Source organism: Xenopus laevis, chromosome 2S, assembly GCF_017654675.1.
Source record: "Xenopus laevis strain J_2021 chromosome 2S, Xenopus_laevis_v10.1, whole genome shotgun sequence".
In the NCBI taxonomy this organism is placed as follows: Eukaryota; Metazoa; Chordata; class Amphibia; order Anura; family Pipidae; genus Xenopus; species Xenopus laevis.
Genome location: NC_054374.1, coordinates 6,404,412 through 6,426,169, shown reverse-complemented (window position 1 = coordinate 6,426,169; position 21,758 = coordinate 6,404,412). Strand labels below are relative to the sequence as shown.

Below are 21,758 nucleotides of genomic sequence, written 5' to 3'. Positions count from 1 at the left end.
TAAAATATAAGGATATTATAAGTTACCTCGGAGTTCCATGACCTGTATAACAACACTCGGCCTTCGGCCTCGTACTTTTATATGGTCATGAAACTCCTCTGTAACTTTTAATATCCTTATATTTTACAAGAGGGTGTACTTTATTCACTATATATTTTTATTTTTATAATTGAAGTTGATAATTACCTTCATCTGTTTATTCAGGAGTTTCAGTTGTCTCTCCAAGTCTTGTTTTTGTTCTTCCAATTTGTCAACTTTCTCTAAAGCACAAATGAAACATGTACGTCAATAAAGACAGTGGGGGTCATTTATAAAGTTCGCGCAGCGCATATTTTTCGCAAATGGTTGTATTGCGCATGTTTTTTCCTGAACGCTAATATATTGCACTGCTCTGCCCGTCTTTCCGTTTTTTTTCGAATTCGCAGTGCGAATAAATTTCCGCATATGAGACGGGAGTTTGCGCAAGCGCACCCAATGTGCAAGGTTGTTGTGCGCCAAAATAGCGTTGACGGTAACTTAAATTCGCAGTTTTCGAATATTTTATCTGCCACCAAAGTTGTGGCATAATTGAGTCGCAGAGTGTGCACATAAAGATTCGCAATTTGCGAATTGTGACATATTTAAAAAGCTCCTATAGACATTCGCATTGTGAAAAAAAAATCTGCAATTCTGTTTGCCCCCTCTTATTCAGCTTTATAAATATAACCATCCGCAGGGCAAATATATTCACTTTGCGAACCAATCTGCCCTGCGCCAAATTTATAAATGACCCCCAGTGACTTTCCTCAGTGCAGTACTAATTCTGGACACTGGGTGGCACCGTTTTATCTCAAATAAGATATTTTTTTAAAAAAGCAGCCGGGAAACAAACTGGAAAGTCAATCATGCAGTATTCAGCTTGTTACTATCACAAGTGTCCTTCAGGCGTTGTCATGTGATAATAGTCAGATAAGCTTTTCCTGCCTCCTGGTACGTGGAGCATAAGGTACTGAAGCCCCTTGTAACGATGATGCACATAATCAGTGTTAGTGCTCAGCGATGCAGTGTTAGTGCTCAGCGATGCAGTGTTAGTGCTCAGCGATGCAGTGTTAGTGCTCAGCGATGCAGTGTTAGTGCTCAGCGATGCAGTGTTAGTGCTCAGCGATGCAGTGTTAGTGCTCAGCGATGCAGTGTTAGTGCTCAGCGATGCAGTGTTAGTGCTCAGCGATGCAGTGTTAGTGCTCAGCGATGCAGTGTTAGTGCTCAGCGATGCAGTGTTAGTGCTCAGCGATGCAGTGTTAGTGCTCAGCGATGCAGTGTTAGTGCTCAGGCGATGCAGTGTTAGTGCTCAGCGATGCAGTGTTAGTGCTCAGCGATGCAGTGTTAGTGCTCAGCGATGCAGTGTTAGTGCTCAGCGATGCAGTGTTAGTGCTCAGCGATGCAGTGTTAGTGCTCAGCGATGCAGTGTTAGTGCTCAGCGATGCAGTGTTAGTGCTCAGCGATGCAGTGTTAGTGCTCAGCGATGCAGTGTTAGTGCTCAGCGATGCAGTGTTAGTGCTCAGCGATGCAGTGTTAGTGCTCAGCGATGCAGTGTTAGTGCTCAGCGATGCAGTGTTAGTGCTCAGCGATGCAGTGTTAGTGCTCAGTGATGCAGCGCGTCAGTTCTACTGAGTGTATAGAACATTTTCTATTTTAAGGAGAAGACAGTTGTCTTTGGGGGACTTTCTTAGTGAAGAATAATCTGTTTATCTTCTGTAGCTTGTTCCATAAGTGACACAAAGACTTGGAGCAAAGTATAGGAACCCACCTCCATCGCACACAACCCATAATCCTGCTCAATCCATAGGGAACAAATCTCAGGATTTCATTATTATGATACAAACCTCTTTATTGTAGTGACTAAATGTGGCTCACGCATAGGGTTGCCATCCAACTGGAATTTTAAAGGGGTTGTTTGCCTTCAAACAACTAGTTGTTTTCAGACAGTTCACCAGAAATAAAGACTTTTTCCAATTACTTTCTATTTTCTATGTGTCACCGTTTTCCTAATATTCAAGTGTAAATTTACATTTTTCACCTTCTAAAGCAGCTCTGGGGGGGGGGGTCGCTGACCCTGTAAACTGTTCTTAATTGATACATTTCTTATCTTTGTCCCTGCTGAGCAGAATCTCTGGGCTTCATTACAGGCAAGTGTTTGGAAGGTGTACAACCCCTTTAATACTCGACTACTGCACAGTGTTATATATAAATAAACTATAACTCACTTTCCAGGTCACTAATGAGCTGGTTGTTGTGCAGTTTGACAGCTCGGTGCTGCTCCACTTGGTCCTCCAGCTCAAAGATGGTCTCCTTCATGTCCTTGATCTCAGTCTCCTTCTCCAAACTCCTCTCCTGCAGCTTCAGGTTGGCACATTTCAGCTGTTCTTCCCTCAGGTCTCCCACCTCCTTCAGATCATGGCACTCTGTCTCCACCTATGGAAGGAAAACACACACTCAGTTCTTCCTAGGGATTGGATTTTCGTGCAAACTAAGTTGCTAGAAAATAAAAGAAGTCGCTGCCCTTGGGTCACATATGAACAAATTACATAAGGAATAACGACTGAACCTCCTACTGCAAAATATAAGGATATAAGAGACATTCTCCATGACATGGAAAATAAATGACAATTGTAAATATGCTTCAACAAAAAAAGGAAGGGCGGTGTTCCTCTTAAAATTCTTAGCTGTATATTCATCATGAAGTCATGGAAGAGCAATCAGTAAACAGTGTGTAAAACCCCCAGCTGCTCCCAGTAAGGATCTGTCACTAGGGGTCGCTATAATACACTTACTATTTCACTCTCAAACGACAAGACCAGCAAAAAGGCGTAAGTTCCCCAAGGGTCAGGGCACACAGGCAGATTTGGGGAGATTAGTCGCCCGGGGGCGACAAAATCTCCTTTTCTTTGGGGCGACTAATCTCCGGCTAGAATGTAAATCGCCGGTGGGATGGCACTCGGAGCGATTTGTTTTCCGAAGTCGCCCAAAGTTTCCCCGAATCACCCTTTGTGCCCTGACCCTAACTGTAGATTATAAGCAATGTCGCCCGCCACCCAAAAATATGAACCATATGGGAAATTGTAATGTTGTAACTTTTGCTACACATTAACTTATGTTAGAGAGCCCTCCCTCCTCTTATCATTGGCCACCTCGTTCATTTCGGAAACGTTATTGGGCAGCCGTGTCACACACTTTTATTATGGGTCACTAACAAATATGATGAACGTATGAACGTTGCCCTTTTGTATGCAAATTGCCACATTTTCACTATTATTACAGCATAATTGCACCCGGTGCATCAAAACGAACACAACAGTGCGTTAGAGGGTTCGCAAATTAGGTGCACAAGTTTTGGCTAACATTATGAAAAAGTGCATCACTTCCTGTGCTTGGTGTTAAAAGGGGTTCTTCACCTTTGAGTTAACCATTAGTGTGATGTAGAGAGATATTTACAATTGCCTTTCAATTTTTATTATTTGAGGTTTTTGAGTTATTTACCTTTTTATTCAGCCGCTCTCCAGTTTGCAATTTCAGCAGCGGTCTGGTTGCTATGGTCCTAATTCCCCTAGCAACCATGCATTTATTTGAACAAGAGACTGGAATATGAGTAGGAGAGGGCCTGAATGGAAAGATGATAAATAAAAAAACAATAGCAATGTGTAGCCTTACAGAGCATTTGTTTTCTAAATAGGGTTCGAACTGGGCCAACGGGACACCGGGAAAAAACCCGATGGGTCTCGTCCTTCGTGGACCCAGACCGGCTCCCTGCACGGAGAAGCTACTCCTAATCCTCCCTACCTGGCCCCGCCACAAGAAAAAAAAGATATGTGTGGGGGGCCGGAGGGGGGTTTCCCTGGTGGGCCTGGGCACCCAGTCCAATGCTGCTCAGAAGAAAAAGATAAATAATTTAAAATCTATTTTGAAGACCAATTGAAAAGATGCTGAGAACTGACCATTCTATAACCTACTAAAATGAAAGGTGAACCACCCCTTTAAAACTGCATACATGGCACATGCATAGGCAGACTCTGCTAGGCACGTTCCCTTAAAGCATGACTTCCCAGGCGACCTTTATTTGATATGAAGGGTTTAACTCAAATAGTATTGCTATTAGAAAGCAGCAGCTGTGTGTGTCCTTTTTGATTTTTGCACCGCTGCTTCTGACTACTAAAACAATGTAGCAAAAGACAGATGTGCACAAGCACACAAGGCTGGGTGGAACTTGGAGTCTTCAGCAGTGCAGAAATTTACAAATTCTGCTTTCAGCTCCAGTTCTAATTACAAATACAGCTATGGGACCTGGTATCCAAATTGCTCGGGATATGTGGTTTTCTGGATAAGGGATCTTTCTGTAATTACCTAGAACATCAGGTAAACATTAAATAAACCCAATAGGCTGGTTTTTGCTTCCAATAAGGATTAATTATATCTTAGTTGGGATCAAACTACTGTTTTATTATTACAGGGAAAAAGGAAATCATTTTTAGAAATTTGGATTATTTGGATAAAATGGAGTCTACGGGAGACGGCCTTTCCGTAATTCGGAGCTTTCTGGATAACGAGTTTCCGAATAACGAATCTCATACCTGTAATAGCAAACGTACATTGGGACATTGCTTAAAATTACTTTTTTTCAAGGGGCAATATCTTTTATTCCCTTTAGGGGAGAGACAGACGAGAAGATTCGGGGAGATTAAGGGCAGAGACAGACGTGGAGTGTCGGGCGACTAATCGGCGACTGATCGATTCTTCTTCGGGCGACTAATCTCCCCAAAAAGCCATCCCACCGACTAGAATCTAAATCGCCATTGGGATGGCACTCAATTCGCTTTGTTTTCCGAAGACGCCTGAAGTTTTGGAAACTTCGGGTGACTTAGGAAAATGAAGCACTCTGAGTGCCGTCCCGCCGGTGATTTTGATACTGGCCGGCAGGATGGTTTTTAGTCGCCCGAAGAAGAGGCGTTTAGTCGCCGGGCAATTAAATCTCCTCGTCTGACTCTGCCCGGCGACAAATTGCCTCTTCTTCGGGCCTCTTCCTCGAACTGCCCTCCCCTTGTGAAGAAACTTCGAGCGACTTAGGAGCCCGAAGCGTTCCGACTGTCATCCTGCCGGCGATTTACAGTCTAGTCGGCGGGGGGCAGTTCAGGGAGATGAGTCACACGAAGAAGAAACGATTTGTCGCTGGGCAACTAATCTCCCCAAGTCGCTTTGTGTGCCCCTGCCCTTAGGCAGAACTGAAAGTGAGCCGTAGATAAGAAAAAGTAGGGATCCACAGAATCCAGAATTTGGTTCGGGATCTGGCTAGGATTTGGAATAATCCAAATGCCTGGCCAAACTGAATACTAAAAATCCTTAAAATCATGCGGTTTCTTTACACAACAAGGTATGTTAACTGCGCATACCGTGCTGCTCTCTTTTTCCCCTCATTTCCCTAATTAGTGTATTCAGTTTGGTATTAGGCATTCAGCGGATTGAACGCTTCCCTAGATAGAAGCAACTATAAAGCCAGACTTGTATGAAGGCTGAGTGTAAGGGAGTAACAGGAAGGATGTTAGTGTAGGAATTAGAAGGGGACTAACAGCACCTCAGGGTTATAAGATTCATGGTAACATTAAAGACATGAGGAAACACGGGCTGGAGTCAGATTTCCACAGCTTGGAATCAGTTCATGACATCATTCCCCAGAATACATTACATCATAACACACAAGGAGATAACTTGCCAATGACACATGCCAGACCCAAGTCACACAGGAAAGGAGCTCATTACTAATATATGCTGCTCTCTCTCCCTAATCAGCTCCACATGCTGCTGCCAGAGCTCTGTTTAACCCCTGCAGCGCTCCCACAAGAGATGACCCATTGCTTCCAAGCAGATGTGCAGCTCATTACACAATCCAAGGTTACGGTTTGTAGATATAAAGGTAAAATGTTTCAGCCTGCAGACTGTGTATTGGGAGGCAAACGACTGCACGCTTTGTGCCAGATTCTGCACTGAAATACAAATATTCCATTAGAACTCGGCCGTTTCTCATCACATTATATCCGAGATGGACAAAAGACAAGATTTATTGCACTGCTCCTGCTGAGTAATATCACAAACCAGCCATGGTCTACAAAGTGATTCATCACAACCAGCAATAGGAACTGCCAGTAGAACCAAAGCCATCAACAAATAACTGAACCCTTAAATATTGCAAAACATTACCATATTATACACCCCATATTTCCCTTTTATATAGACAGTAGTGATGTGCGGGTTCGTGCCGACTTTGCACACTCTTTTTTGGATCACGGGCGATTGTGGGTTGAGCTCTTCTGACTGCGCGACCTTCCAAATGCCAGCTTCCAACTTACGGGTTGAGTTTTTATAGACACGCCTCTCGCCCCACCCCTTTTGTGACGTCATCGGTGGGGCAGGTCGGCGCGGGTCTATAAACGAGACCCGGAGGTAGGGCTCGAGTGGTCGGGTTGCAGGCAGTGCGGGAATAGCCCGACCTGCACATCACTAACAGACAGTTTCGAATAGATTTCTTCTTTGCAAAATTATATTTATGGAACTGACATACTGCACACACCACAACTATCAGAGAGAGGGTCCTGGGCCGGCGGGACACCGGGAAAAAACTCGGTGGGCCCCAGGCTGCGCGACCCCAACTAGCGTTGCGCCACGCACATGCGCACTAACGTGATAATGCGTGGATGCGTACTGAGGCTCATACACACATACCTGGCACTGGCGCGGCAGGGCGGCCAGAGGGGGCCCGGGGCCAGTGGCCCCGATGGGCCCCAAGCCCCCCAGTCCGACCCTGGTGAAATGTAATAAAACTCACAAAGAGAAAAAAAATTGCACAAATAAAAGCTATATCAAATTTGTGCAAATGAAAATTTGTTTGTGCGAGAGCGTAAATGTTCGTGCAGATGAACAGTATTTCCGCTAACAGCTTTTATTACAATTCCCCCTGAAAGGCTCCAAAGCAGCAACTGTCGGATTCGAAAGAGTAACCTTTGTTCAATGCTCCCCTGTCTCATAATAACTTTACAGACATTGCACCAATTGCAAACTACATGCTGATCGGCCCAAGGAGATAATTGTCAACCAGGACCCCAACATGTTGCTCAAGACACTGGTTGGGGATCACTTGCACCTGGGCTCTCAAAGTGTCATTTACAGTAGCCGTCATGGGCGCTAATGGGCAGAAGTTTTAGAAGTCCCTAAGTCACTTCCAAAATTTTTGGGTTTGTTAAAAGTCTGTTTGGAACCCAGTAACTTCTAGTTATGCAACAGGAGGAACCATAAGTTGCATGGACTGAGACAAAATACACATCAGGAGGGTTCAAGTCAACAAATTATTCAGTGATTGGACTTTGACCCAACCTTTTCCACATTCCTCCCTGGTATACGCCTCTATGTCACTGATTTATTAACAAGGCCATCCCGCTCACTCTGGTGACTTTAGAGGTGGGAGGGTCAGCATGGGTACTAACCAAAACATAAAAGGAACCCTAACAATATTTGATAATATATAACAATAAGCATGTGCAGTATAAACAATGTTATCAAGAAATAAGTTATAAATCGGCCTGCAAGAATACCCCCCCCAGTGGGTCAAGGACCTAGTAGGGCCACACCTAGGAGAAATCCCATTACCTCATCCTAATTTCCACTGTACTCTTATAAAAAACCTATACCCCTGGCACAATCTGTATCTAGGAGAGTATCTGTATCTAATTGCCGTAGGAGACCCTAGGAGAGTCAGTCCAACACTAGTCTTGTTCCTACGTTTTCAGTACATAACATAGTGGGCCTTGTGTATGACAAATTATTACTTGAGAAAAAACACATATCAGTTTCCTAATTAATCTTATTAATAACAAATGTAATTTAAGAGCCAACAGCATCAGGCAAATAATTCTACTGTGAGGTGAAGGCAGAAATCCCTGTACATCTGGATATCCCCAAGACTAACATTAGCAGGTGCCTGCTTATTGCCTGCTCTCCATACTCCATTCATCCACAGATTTGCAGCCTCAAGGAGGGGGGACAACAAATTCCCAACTCTGCCTCACACACTGACTTCTTGTTGGGCCTCAACAGAACAATTGTATTCTGAACACCTGGACCAGACAATGTAAATGAAAATACAGCGATGCAGCTGTAAAGCCCTTAACTCCCCATGAAACATGTTTAGTTGAAAGTAATCTCTTGAGAATCCTTTTCTAAAGGACCACATCCAAATTGGTGCAATGTGACATATGGCATTCTTTCTTTACACTGCCCACAATTATAACAGGTAAATGAACCTGAGATGGGATATGAAGGTCAGGCTTGCCGACAGCAAAGGTAGAACAGAGCTTGTTAGCTCTCCAGGCTAATATCATACAATACTGTATATATTAATCAGCATTTCACAGCTGTAACTTTTATGTAGACGGTAGCAGATAAAAATGCTTGGAATGGTCTATTATGGGAAACTGGAACTGCCCTACAGACAACCGTCACATAATAATGTGTATGCCCTTGATGACAGGTGACACCTACTGTATATGGATTCCGATTCTTATTGCCCAAAATAGAAAGAAGCTGGAGAAAATTTGACATGTTTTGTCAAAGCTACAAGTAAAGTGTCACAATTGTGACGGAATTAATAATTAAATTTCTCTGACCTTTGCCAGGAGACACTGCAGCTGCTTTACTTCACTGTTAGCCCTCAGCAGCTCTTGGCGAAGTTCTGAGCATGCAAGTTCCAAATGTTCTTTCTCAGCATGAGCCGACTTTAACATCTCCTGGACCTCAGTGTTTCCATTCCCGCTTCCTTTCCCCACTGCCGTCATTTCTGCTGCTTTCTGGCGCTCACCCTCCAGCTGAGACTTCAAGCAGTTATTTTCTATCTTAAGGCCTTCAGCTGTGACTTTTTGGTCCTCAAAGGCCTTCCCTGTTACGTTTTTTTCTTTCTTTTCTATGTCAAGGAGACGGTGCTGTTTATCTACCTCTTCCTCAAGCTTTTTTCTAATGGCTTGTGCCTCCTGGTGTTCTTTCTCCAAGCTTCTAAGGCTGCTGGTTAACTGCTGCTGAATATTGAGCAGCTTCTCCCTTTCAAATTGTGATTTCTCAACTAATTCTGAATACTTCTTTTCTGTCTCCATAAGTTTGCCATGGATCTCTGTTTCTTCAGTTTTTGCCCTGTCTTTTAAGAGCCCCATCAGTCTCTCATTTTCTTTACTAAGTTGCTCTGCCCTTTGTCTTTGTTGCTGCAAGGAGGTTTCCAGAAATGCCTTTTCTTCTACTAGCTTTTCACTTTCCATTGTCAACTCCTGCACCATAAGGTTCTGGTCTGACAACTCCTGCAGTGTTGCCTGAAGCTCTTCTGCTGTACTGTGATGGTTTTCTTCCATTTTATGTATCCTTTCTGTAAGGGAGGCAACAGAGAGATCACTTATGTTATATGGAGAACTTCCACTAGTAGAACACTTTGAGCCTTGGTATGGGATGCTTCCTGTAGATGTTGGCCTTGAAGGCATATCAGCTATGTGCTCAAAATCAGAGGCATCTGGCGAAATGGAAGCTTTTGTGACATCACTGCTTGAAGAACCAGAAATATGAAGTCCACTTCCTGGTATTCTGCAATCATCAGCCTCATCCGCTGATGGACTTTTTAATTGGCATCCAATATTTGTCCCTTGAGTAGATGGCGAAAGAAGGCTGCTGCTATCTGTGCCATTGCTGGCTATGGTGTCAGAAAGAGGAGATTGCTCTAGGGCATGTAATTTCTGCTTCAGGTATTCATTTTCCTTCCTAAGTATGGCAAGCTCTAGCAGAGAATGTGTGTTCTTTTCCTGCAGTGTCCTTATTAATGCTTCAGGGTCACTTAAGGCCGCATCATTGATATCATTTGAATCTGCTAGAGAACCTATTGAGTTGAGGACCTCTGGGGTTGGCGATTCCTTGTCTTTACATTTTTGAAGTTCAGTACGGAGTTTGCTAATTTCAGAGTCTTTAGTTTTGGCTTCAGTCAGAAGTTCTTTGACTTGCATTTCAAGCACTGTTTTATTGATTTGCTCATTTTCCTGCTTGGGCCTTGTAGGGGTACGAACATTCTTTGAAGGCGTTGGAGAACTAGGAGAGGAAGGGCTGGGCAGTGTCTTTTTAGCGTTGGCATTAACAGGACTGCGCAGAGCCACACGGTCCCTCGATACTGGTGTTGACTGTTCTCTTGGTGCTGGGATACCAGTTCGTCTTGCAGCTGTTCCTAAAGTAAAAACAATAAAAATGTTATGAGCTCTGCAAAAAACGTTAGACTTATATTACTTTAATTATAACCACTAGAACAAACAGCCCTTATTTTTTTAAAAGCAATGATTGTGTACCATTGTGATTTCAAATTTTTTTCAGAAAAATACATGTAACAGAGAAATCCTTTACTTTATGTACAAGAATTCTCGAAAGATGAGAAACTTAAAAAAAAAAAAAGCATAATAAAAATCGCTATATGAAAAATACAGCATTTGGATACAAAGATATACAGTGGACATTGTGTTGGGTAAAAGCGTCTCTAAGCTCAAGAACAAAGCAAGTAGTGTTTATAGGGAGAGAAAACTGCAAGGACATTCTGAGTCCTGAGCTGGCAGCCCACTCAGGCAGGTCAAAGAGTTAAGACTTCCCCAGCTGAAGAATTCCATAAAGAAAGAACAATGTAATGCTGATTAAATATAGAACAAATCTTTCACGGTTATGCCAAGATGAAACATACATTCATGCTTGCTGTCTCATTAATCCAAATTCTACCTGTAATGCTTGTCTCAAACATGATTACAACTTTGAGGTCCTAATTGTGATTTACGTGGCCTCTGACTAGACACATACATTTTAGAGCCAATCTTCCACTTGGTAGATGAGTAATATGGCGCAAGATTTAAGGGACGCAACCGAAGACAGTCACGCAATTCTGCCTTATGCAGCATAATGCTTTCAGTCACCTCTCACCAAGACGCAATATTTAACCAAAAATCTCAGGGTGCGAGCTTGTTTATCCAAACTGGGCAGTTGATACCCGCGATCTCTTTTATTATTTGTGACAATAATGGAAGCCATAGACGCACCGATATGATCAATCGAAAGATATTGCATACGATTTTTCGATTGGGCACGTTTGAAGGTGCCCCATCATCGTAACGTTAATTCTGATTCATCAGACTGAGCGCTAAAGAATTTTTTTTGTTTTTACCTGCATTTCTTTTTTTTTTTTGAAAATTGTTTTTATTAATTTTCATAGCATGTTATACATTTCTTGGACACTTTATATGTCCAATTACTAGTACATATTGATCATTGATGTTATAGTACATGTATTAAATGAAGGAAAAGAATAAAGTAAATAGAAAGAGAAAATTAAATGTAAACAATGTTCCCATAGCAGTACATTTTTATAAAATGAATTCCAAGATTTTACCTTCATTTCTGACGATTCGGCTCTTAAAGTTATTAGAGGCGAATGAAAGAACTTTCGCATGACCAATGTTCGTGGGAAAGATCTCAGTTGTAGCATGTATGGCCACCTTAAGGCAATAATGCCAAAACCTAAACTGTTCCTATTGTAGACACAACACATATCTTTGACCCGAGTGACAAACTGTTTATGGAGAGGCGCAGACTAGGAAACAAGCCCACAATATGTCAATACAGATACATCAGAGAGAAGGGGTACCGTCCCAGAGTATACAGGTCTTGTGGGAACATAGCCATCAAAGTAGGAGAAATGAGCATCATCTCACAGCTATCAAAGTATACATTAAAGGGATACTGTCATGGGAAAAACGAAAAAAAAAAATGAATCAGTTAATAGTGCTGCTCCAGCAGAATTCTGCACTGAAATCCATTTCTCAAAAGAGCAAACAGATTTTTTTATATTTAATTTTGAAATCTGACATGGGGCTAGACATATTGTCAATTTCCCAGCTGCCCCAAGGCATGTGACTTGTGCTCTGATAAACTTCAATCACTCTTTACTGCTGTACTGCAAGTTGTAGTGATATCACCCCCTCCCTTTTTCCCCCCAGCAGCCAAACAAAAGAACAATGGGAAGGTAACCAGATAACAGCTCCCTAACACAAGATAACAGCTGCCTGGTAGATCTAAGAACAGCACTCAATAGTAAAAACCCATGTCCCACTGAGACACATTCAGTTACATTGAGAAGGAAAAACAGCAGCCTGCCAGAAAGCATTCTCTCCTAAAGTGCAGGCACAAGTCACAAAACAAAGTTTTTTCAGGTTGACCCAGCGCCCACAAATGTCCTGCTTTATATAGGACAAAGGTTTTTATTCCATAGTTTTTTTAGAAATACAGGAATAACATTTGACCCCTGTTTATTTCCTGGGTTAAGAACTGAAACCCTTGTATTCTACTAAATGAAACTGTTGTGATTGTGTGCCCTATAGTCTAATTCAGTGCAAACTGTCTCCCCCGTGGCAGAAACTTCAATTTGTACTTGTAAATGGTAACAGTATATTATCAAATGCAGAGAAAATCCTTTACTTTTACATGGAAATACACTATACCCTGCAGATACAACTCCTTCATCTTTTCTATAAATTCCTATTCTAATAGTGTGTTAAAAGTTAAAAGTGTGCCATTGAGACCTCCTATTTATGTTAAAGTATAAATGAGGATGGCATTAAATAGAGACCATGAATCTTACTTCCCAACTGTCCCGTTTTCTGCAGGACAGCCTTCAGTCCTGGGTTTTTATTGAAATGTCCCGAGTATCTCTAATCGCCTGCACTGATACCAGAAAAAGATACAACGTTTCTGAAACTTATTTAAAATAAGAGCCTTTTTGGCAGAGCCCAGAACACTAAACAACTGTTCTTAGATATATTTGTAACGATTTAGGGTCAGGCCACACTGGGCATTTTGGGGAGATTTGGTCGCCTGACAACTAATCGCCTCATTTTTGCAGCGAGCAATCTCCCCAAACGCCTTCCCTCACTCTGCGCCAACTAAAACGAAAAAACTACGGCGCTAATCACACGCGTGATTCAGTTTACCAAAGTTGCCCGAAGTTTCCTCGTGAGACAACTTCGGGCGACTTCGTAAACCGAACCGGCCCGCGTGATTAGCGCCGGTGTTTTTTCATTTTAAGCCGGCACAGAGTCAGGGAAGCTGACGCCCACTGTGGATTTACCCTTAGGGTGGTGGCAGACGGGGAGATTAGTCGCCCAGCGACAAATCTCATCTACTGCAGGTGACTAATCTCCCCGAACTGCCTTTATAGCTGGCAAGATCCGGCAGGAACGCTTCGGATTTCCGAAGTCGCCCGAAGTTGCCAATCCCGCTGACCATTTGTATTCTTGCCAGCCGGAAGGCAGTTCGGGGAGATTAGTCGCCCACAGTAGAGATTTGTCGCTGGGCGACTAATCTCCCCGTTTGCGACCACCCTTAAGAGAATCAAAGATACAATTGTAACTATTTAGGATAAGCAGGTCTCTTGGGAAAACTGTCTCACAGATTAGGGTGGTGGTACACAGGGAGATTTAGTCACCTGGGCTAAATCTTCTCTACTGCAGGCGACTAATCTCCGCGAAATGCCTACCCACCGGCAAGAATGTGAATCGCCGGCAGGATGACATATATGTCGCTTCGGTTTTCCAAAGTTTCCCTGTGAGGCAACTTTGGGTGATTTCAGAAAACTGAAGAAATGCTTATGCCATCCCTTCGGGAATTCATATTCTTGCCGGTGGGAAGGCATTTTAGGGAGATTAGTCACTCGCAGTAGTGAAGATTTATTGCAGGCGACTAAATCTCCCCATTTGCCACCACCCTTAAAGGGCAATTTCACTTTCATTAGCAAAACTGTTATAACACATAATGCATCCCAGAAATGTGTTCAAACTTTCATAACCTGTCAAATTTTGTAAAATTATATTAGAGGGAAATAGTGGAAGCACTCAAGGCTAAATCAAAATATATTTAAATATAATGGAAGTGCTACTTACAATGCACTTCCCTGGGCCCCTGTCTCATAAGTAATTCAGTATAAATGCAAGTGCATGTTTACAAAACAGGGGTTTTTAGTTACCAAAGTTATGATCATAAAATTGAAAAGCCACCATACCACGTCAAGGTAAACCCCATATGGCGGTCCCTAACTTACTTATTAAAAAGAAATGTTTCTCTGCATAATAGCATTACCTGTGTTCAGTGTATGTTGAGCATTGGTTTCAATTTGAAGGCTGAATCCTCCCCCGCCAGTAAAGGCTTTTAAGAGAGAGTGATTGCCCAAACCAACGCCCACATTTAAAAGCGTAGGACCACCATTAGTTTTAAGGGGTGGGTATGGGGTGCTATTGAAAAACCACATGAAGCTAGGCCACAGCTTCAGGCCAATATACTATATTAGAGGGAAATATATTTAAATATATTTTGATTTAGCCTTGAGTGCTTCCACTATTTCCCTCTAATATAGTATATTGGCCTGAAGCTGTGGCCTAGCTTCATGTGGTTTTTCAATAGCACCCCATACCCACTCCTTAAAACTAATGGTGGTCCTACGCTTTTAAATGTGGGCGTTGGTTTGGGCAATCACTCTCTCTTAAAAGCCTTTACTGGCGGGGGAGGATTCAGCCTTCAAATTGAAACCAATGCTCAACATACACTGAACACAGGTAATGCTATTATGCAGAGAAACATTTCTTTTTAATAAGTAAGTTAGGGACCGCCATATGGGGTTTACCTTGACGTGGTATGGTGGCTTTTCAATTTTATGATCATAACTTTGGTAACTAAAAACCCCTGTTTTGTAAACATGCACTTGCATTTATACTGAATTACTTATGAGACAGGGGCCCAGGGAAGTGCATTGTAAGTAGCACTTCCATTATATTTAAATATATTTTGATTTAGCCTTGAGTGCTTCCACTATTTCCCTCAAATTTTGTAAAATTGACATGGTAATTAGGGGTGTGGCTATAAAGTGGGTGTTGTCAAAAATATTGCAACAACTCTTTGCCCCTCTTTCTGTTTCTCAAATGTTGGGGGGAAATGCATGATACAGGTTGCCTAGGCCCAAAAATGCAGCGCGCATTATTTCTCTGCATCTGGCGCAGCCATTATGTTTTACAGGACCCTCTGCTCCCTGTAGTTATGCCCCATGTCAACCCTTTGTTGCTATAACAGCCTCTACTCTTCAAAAAAAGGTTTTCCACTTGGTAGAACTTGCTTCCATTATTCCACCACCAAATTGTCCATGCACTGGACTGCATGGACAATTTGTGCTCTGATGCACTGCACACACAGTCATTTGGTCTATTTCATGGTCATTCCATCTTTCTTTATGAGAACAAAGAGGCTTAATAATGGAAGAATAGAGTATAGTATGTAGAGAAAAGAGACTAGAAGAATAAAGAGGTTGAGTGGGGAGAGGAGATACAATCGTTTGGAAAGTGGGCCCTCAGCCTGAGGTTTTCGGGTGGGCCCTTGGCATCCCAGTCCAACACTGCACAGGCACAAGGTAATTAGCTGGACCTGGAGGTATTTCCAGTATCCCCTTGGTGGCTTATGTTCATAACATCAACTGGTTTATAACCATTATTAAATCAGTTGTTAATACTGTAAGGGTTACAGCGTGGAACCGCTGTGATAGTGGATAGCCATTCCATTGGGAGAGGATATGGCGGAAGCCCAGGGGTGTACCCATAGATGATAAGGGAGGCAGACATGGTGAAAATAAAGCAGGTTTACTTGGAGCTTGCAAATAACACAGGAACAGTTCAAAATAAGGAAATTACCAGGAAGGTGAGGGTAAGGAAACAATGCTGGAACAAGGCACCACAGGAGCTTGGAATCCAGGAGCTTGGGATACAGGTAAGGAATCACAGGAACAAGATACAGCGACCAGATACAGGATACGATTACAATTAATGACTCAGCCCTGAGCAAAGCTCAGGGCGGGGTTAATAAAGGGACGGTAATTGGGAATGGGAAACACATGAGGGTAAACGAGGTGGGTGGAGAATGGGGAGGAACACACTAGAAACTGACAGGTACATGAAACTCAAGACACACAAGGGTAAGGATCAGCCTCAAAGAGCCCCCAGTGGCTCAAAAGAACACACAATGTCCAGAATCTGGGAAATAAAGGTTCGAGTCCCGGGCTGATCCTTACAAATACTAAGAACGGTAAGTGATGGAATTCACACTCACATGCAATCCCAACTTGCCAAAACAGGTGATAATTTGAATCTAGGTGGAAAACACAGTATTTTACCCTTAAAATGTAATTTAATTTTATGGATGAGCATTTTAGACTCAACCTGTTCCCCACCCACTAACAGTGACACAGACCAGTGTTAAAAATGATCCACAGAAACCCACACAGCAAATGACAATAGAGTAACTACGAGTGCGACTGACAGATATTATCAGTTTCCCAACGGCTGGATGATATTAACGGACAGCCTTTAATGACTCTGGCTTTTCGTTGGTTTATTTTTGGAACAAAGTCACTCCACACCCTATTCCAGATACCCTGAGCATGTTTCTCATCAAAAGAAAACTCAAGCCTTCTCTCAGAGCATATGTAACCACAAGAAAACATTTTAGGGCCTGGAGTAATTGGAAGCAGCATGTGCCCTGTTCATACTACAGTTATCGTGATTAGGAATGTTAATCAACTTTAATGACTTATAACTGTTTCTATTTCACTCTAGAGGAAAAGATCAATGGGCGCTGCTTTATGGGCAAGTCTGGGAATTGCAGTGTTTGCCATGGAGAAAGCACATTTTCTATTAAAGAGAGTTATATCCAAATTCACAGTGCCCTGCAGCCAACAAGGGATCTTCTGGTTCAATCAACCAGTTGGACTTCTAAGTCGGTACCATATCTATCCCCGTTCCTGTATAAGAGAAATTAAGGGAGAGGGATGAAGGGAGTAGAGAAGCGAGACTGTAATGACAATAGAATAGATAAAGAAGGTAAGTGGCGAGAAGAGGATCTTTTTTTCTAAGGATTTTCTGGTGCACCACAAGTCTGACTGCTGTGTATATGAAAATCTGGTGAGGGCCCAGTTTACATGACATTATCTTCAGCTACTCTTAATTTTTTTTGTATTTAAAAGTGGAAAAATATTGGATCCTAGATACATTTTCTGTCCATTTGCCTACAGTAGATTCTGATTTTTCAAATGGGCGATGCCGAGTTCTAACTATGACTAGCAACATGAAGACTAGATAAGGAAGGGTTGAGAAGTGCAGCACTGGACAGCAAGGTACAGATAAAGGATCTTCTCCAACTTTCCTGCATTCTAACAAAACGGCTTTTATTTTATTTTGTGACAGCACAAAATGTGCACAGGTTAATTGGAATCCCTTAGAAAATTTGGATCATGATTCCTTCCTTGTTACCACAATAGCCCCCGTTTCTTATCCTACCCCGTCTATCCACCCATATCAGTCAACTTGGAGGATTCTTTGTTGTCCCAATCCCAGTGCACGTTTTCAGTTGCTTGGAAAAAGCGAATTATTTGAGCCTATATGGGGGGGAAGGGCTGTTATGCTGCAACTCCTTTAGTTTCATGCAATGCAATGACTACAAGTTTAGCTTCATGTCATACTCCCTGAGCAAGATTGGAACAGTTGGCACCAAGGGATCATCTACATTTCTAATGAAGGTCTAACTGTCGTCTGCAGAGCCCTCCCAGGTCCTCTGATGCACTAAAGCCCCTGCAATTACAGCCCTGAAATGGCTCCCTAACAAGTGCAGGATAAATACAGACATTCTTATATTTTATGTGTTCCTCAAATAGCAATTCATTTTCCCATATAGAATGTGTTGTTGCTCTGTGCTGGTTAATATTACTTTGTTTCCCATGACCAGCTCATTTCAATGTTACTTCACAGGTTTATAGACTACGAACCACACATGCAGATGATTCGTTTCTCATAACCCTGTATAAAATGTATTTGGGTTTCACCTTTAATTATTGAGTCTCCTGTTTTAGTGACTTATATTGCATTGTTCCACTTTATAAGTTAAAAAGAAATATTGGTATGAAAAAATATATATACCGTATATACTCGAGTATAAGCCGTCCCGAGTATAAGCCGAGGTACCTAATTTTACCTCCAAAAACTGTGAAAGCTTATTGACTCGAGTATAAGCCTAGGGTGAGAAATGAAGCAGCTTCTGGTAAGTTTCAATCAAAAAATTGAGGGCTTCTGCTCCCATTGGAGGTGCCAGCGTCTCGTTTTTGGATGCCGGCGACCATTCTTGGACGCCGGCGAATATTCTTGGAGACTATTCTTAGGCGCCGGCGACTATTCTTAGACGCTGGCGACCGGTTTTGCGCTTGACCCGAGTATAAGCCGAGGTAGAGTTTTTCAGCATATTTTGGGGGCTGAAAAATTTGGCTTATACTCGAGTATATACGGTAGTGTGAATTTTAAGGAACGTTGCATTTATTCACAGGTTGGTACCTGGACTTTTAGAGGTCTTATGTTTCTTGATATAAAGAGGAGGCTAGGGGTAAGACTAAGAGACCATGCTTATTTGGTTATGAAGAAGAGGTCCTTAAAGAAAGAAGATTACAGCTTGTGTAAGTCATGTGATTAGCCAAGGACAAGAAGGAGGAATTGTATTAAAACAACACTTTTTGGATACAAATGCCCAGTGTGTTAAAAGAACTGGAACAATGAAACACAGATCGGTGAAAATCTCAAGGTTGCCAACCCTTTATTTAGAATCTGAAGAAAAAATTCTGGGAAAATGTTCACATTGCAATCTTTGCTTAATTAAATTACCATTTTGATGCCACTTTCCCTTGAGCAACCTGCAGACTGGAGCTTATGATAGCTTCAAATAGGCAGAGAATAAAGGGTGGCTTAGCCTCTCCAAAAAGGAGACCATCTGTTATATATTCATATATAAATATAAGCTCGCTAATGGAAATAATTAGAAGCCTCGCTAAACACATAAGATGTAATGTGATGGGTAAATACAGAGGACCTATTTTTTCAATGACATGTATCCTATGGCGTGCAGAAATGTGAATAAACCCTTGCAATCTCCTTACTAGTGCATTATTTATACCTTCTGTGGAAGGAGGAAACCCCCAAACCAGCCTTGATAGTTCACACAGATATTTCCATTGTATGTAATGGAGAGAAAACACCCAACCTGACCTTGATACTTCCCAGGAACATGGCCATAACTATCCCCAGCCAACATGATCACACCTTAAATATAAAGGAATTATTTTCATGGTGGTCTCTGCTAAGGAGGAAAATATGCATATATTCTTTTTCTGTTGTTTTAATCAAACTGTATATTCTTTGAAAAGCATATTTATTCACCATCCTCTACAGTTTTGTGGATGTTTTAATACGTTTTAAAAGTTCTCTTTTACTTTGCATAGGGCCAAAGCATGGAATGGTTCACAGGCCCGGATTTGTGGTGAGGCCACAAAGGCCCGGGCCTAGGGAGGCAAAATTTGAGAAGAGCAGTGGGGAGCATGTGATCACAAGGGATGCGCGCGTGGGCACTAGGACCTTGCGGCCTGTGCTCTCAGGGGGGTGTGGGCTTTCGCGGCGCTAGGACCACGACAGCCTAGGGGCGCAAAGAATTGATATCCAGCCCTGGTGTGCATCATGAGCCCGGGCCTGGTAGCGTTTAGTTAAGTTACTGTATAGAATGGCCAATTATAAGCAACTCTCCAAATGGTCTTCACGGTTTCTTTTTTATAGTTTTTGAATTATTTGCCTTCCTCTTCTGACTCTTTCCAGCTTTGAAATGGAGGTCACTGACCCCATCTAATAAAAATTCTCTGTAAAGCTACAAAATAATTGTTATTGCTACTTTTTATTACTCATCTTTCTATTCAGGCCTCTCCTATTCATATTCTAGTCTCTTATTCAAATCAATGCATGGTTGCTAGGGGAATTTGGACCCTAGAAACCAAATTGCCGAAGCTGCAAACTAAAGAGCTGCTGCATAAAAAGCTAAACAACTCAAAGATCACAAATAATAAATGAATGAATGAAAACCAATTGCAAATGGTCTCAAAAGATCACTCACTCCATCATACTAAAAGTTAACTCAAAGGTGAACAACCCCTTTAAGCCTTAATACTAATTGGACAACGTTTGTTATAGGGTAAAAGATGTACTTAGTTAAAACCATTAAGACTATTAGCTTTCCAATTTAAAGAACATTTTTTCATTCTTTTTTTTTTTTTATACTTTTTTTACTCTTTCATAGTCTTTATTATTAGACCCAACTGGCATTCTGTTGTGTGCCCACTAGCCTGCGACACAGAACTTGAACAAGCGCACAAATACGCAGTCTGGTGGTAACCAGAAATGGCTTTCCCAAATGGAACAGCACAGTCCTGCCAAATCTGCCCAACCCAGATTTGCTGAACTGCAACCCGACCTTCCACCCCGCTATACCACCCACCCAACGCATGGACCTGCGCATCTGGAAGTGCTATCACGTGTACCTAAAGCAACATAACTCCGGAGATGGATGCCCAGGTTAATTAAAAAGTTTACTAGAGCATTGAAGGTGGTTAGGAGGTCTAAACCGGCGGCTGAACCAGATAACGAGGCAGGGTACCAGCAATCTGCCCGCCTGATTGATGAATCTGGAACTTTCTACCCAAAACCCAACCACTTCTCTTTATTTTTCTATTTGTTTTTATTGAAGTTTTAACATCGACATTCAGCTATATCACAAAATATCGATATCAGTGACAAGAGAATCAATACAGAAATGCAAACCAATGCTTGATAGCAAAAAATAAAACAAAAAACATAGTAACCATATTTAGTTAATTAATTGGTGAATTAGTTAATAACATCTCTCTGATTTGAATGAAAACAACATGCCAGAGTATATTTGTGGAAAGTTGAATAGATAGCAATATAATCTTTAAAAAGTAGAGTTTAAAAAAAAAATCAAATTGTACATTAAAAATTGTACATAAATGTTTGAACTTCTTTTCTATCCGCAATTTGTAAATTATCACGGTATATAAACCAACTATCTAAAAAGCATTTTCTAATTTTTAGATCTCCATATCTAAATCGAATCGCTTCCTGGAGGCAAAGAGATCTCAGATATGAAAGAATTTCTTTCAATACAGGAGGTTCCTCTGTAATTCAATGTAAAAATATGATTCGCGAGCTGCTGCTAAAACAAAAAATACTAATTCTTCAAGTTTTTCAATGTGATTCCCTTTGGAATAACCCATAGTTAATAATTTGTGCAAAGTGGTTGATGTAAATTATTTTGGATAATTATGCAATTTTAATATGATATGCTGTATATTGACTTAATTAATATTGTTAAACGTGAAACATTACTTGAATTTATAATATGTGATGTATGGAATAAGAGATGAATACCCACCAGAGGCAATTTTGGGATTATATAAAGAAAATATGGTTAATCCCCTCTGACTTTGGTTTTAAAGAAAAATGGGAGGGATTAACAGGGTTTAAATTCTGTATGGGACATGCTGCTAACAAAGACACCTATGACTAAACACCGGAGGGTGTGAAATGCGTAAGGTGGGCCATGTGGGGTCAGTATGTATCTGATTTTTAATGTGAATATAAATAAATAATTTATTTTACTAAAGAAAAAGGACGGGACAGATCTTTTGATATTACAAAATGTTGTCAGTTGAAACACACACATATAAAGTGGGTTGCCTGTTCAACCCTAGAAAACGAGACACCCATTGA

General features: G+C 41.6%; 1 protein-coding gene across 6 annotated transcripts in view; it reads right to left on the bottom strand.

The window, feature by feature from the left end:
* The window catches only part of LOC108709183 (cytospin-B-like), a 167,372-nt gene that overhangs the window by 84,612 nt on the left and 61,002 nt on the right, over positions 1-21,758 (bottom strand). For all 6 annotated transcript variants that reach the window (XM_041583330.1, XM_041583332.1, XM_041583333.1 and 3 more), the window contains 3 exons: positions 8,685-10,267; positions 2,244-2,451; positions 187-260 (listed from right to left, as the gene is read on the bottom strand). In XM_041583330.1, the coding sequence (XP_041439264.1) occupies positions 187-260; positions 2,244-2,451; positions 8,685-10,267 (1,865 nt within the window). The remainder of the gene's footprint in view (positions 1-186; positions 261-2,243; positions 2,452-8,684; positions 10,268-21,758) is intronic.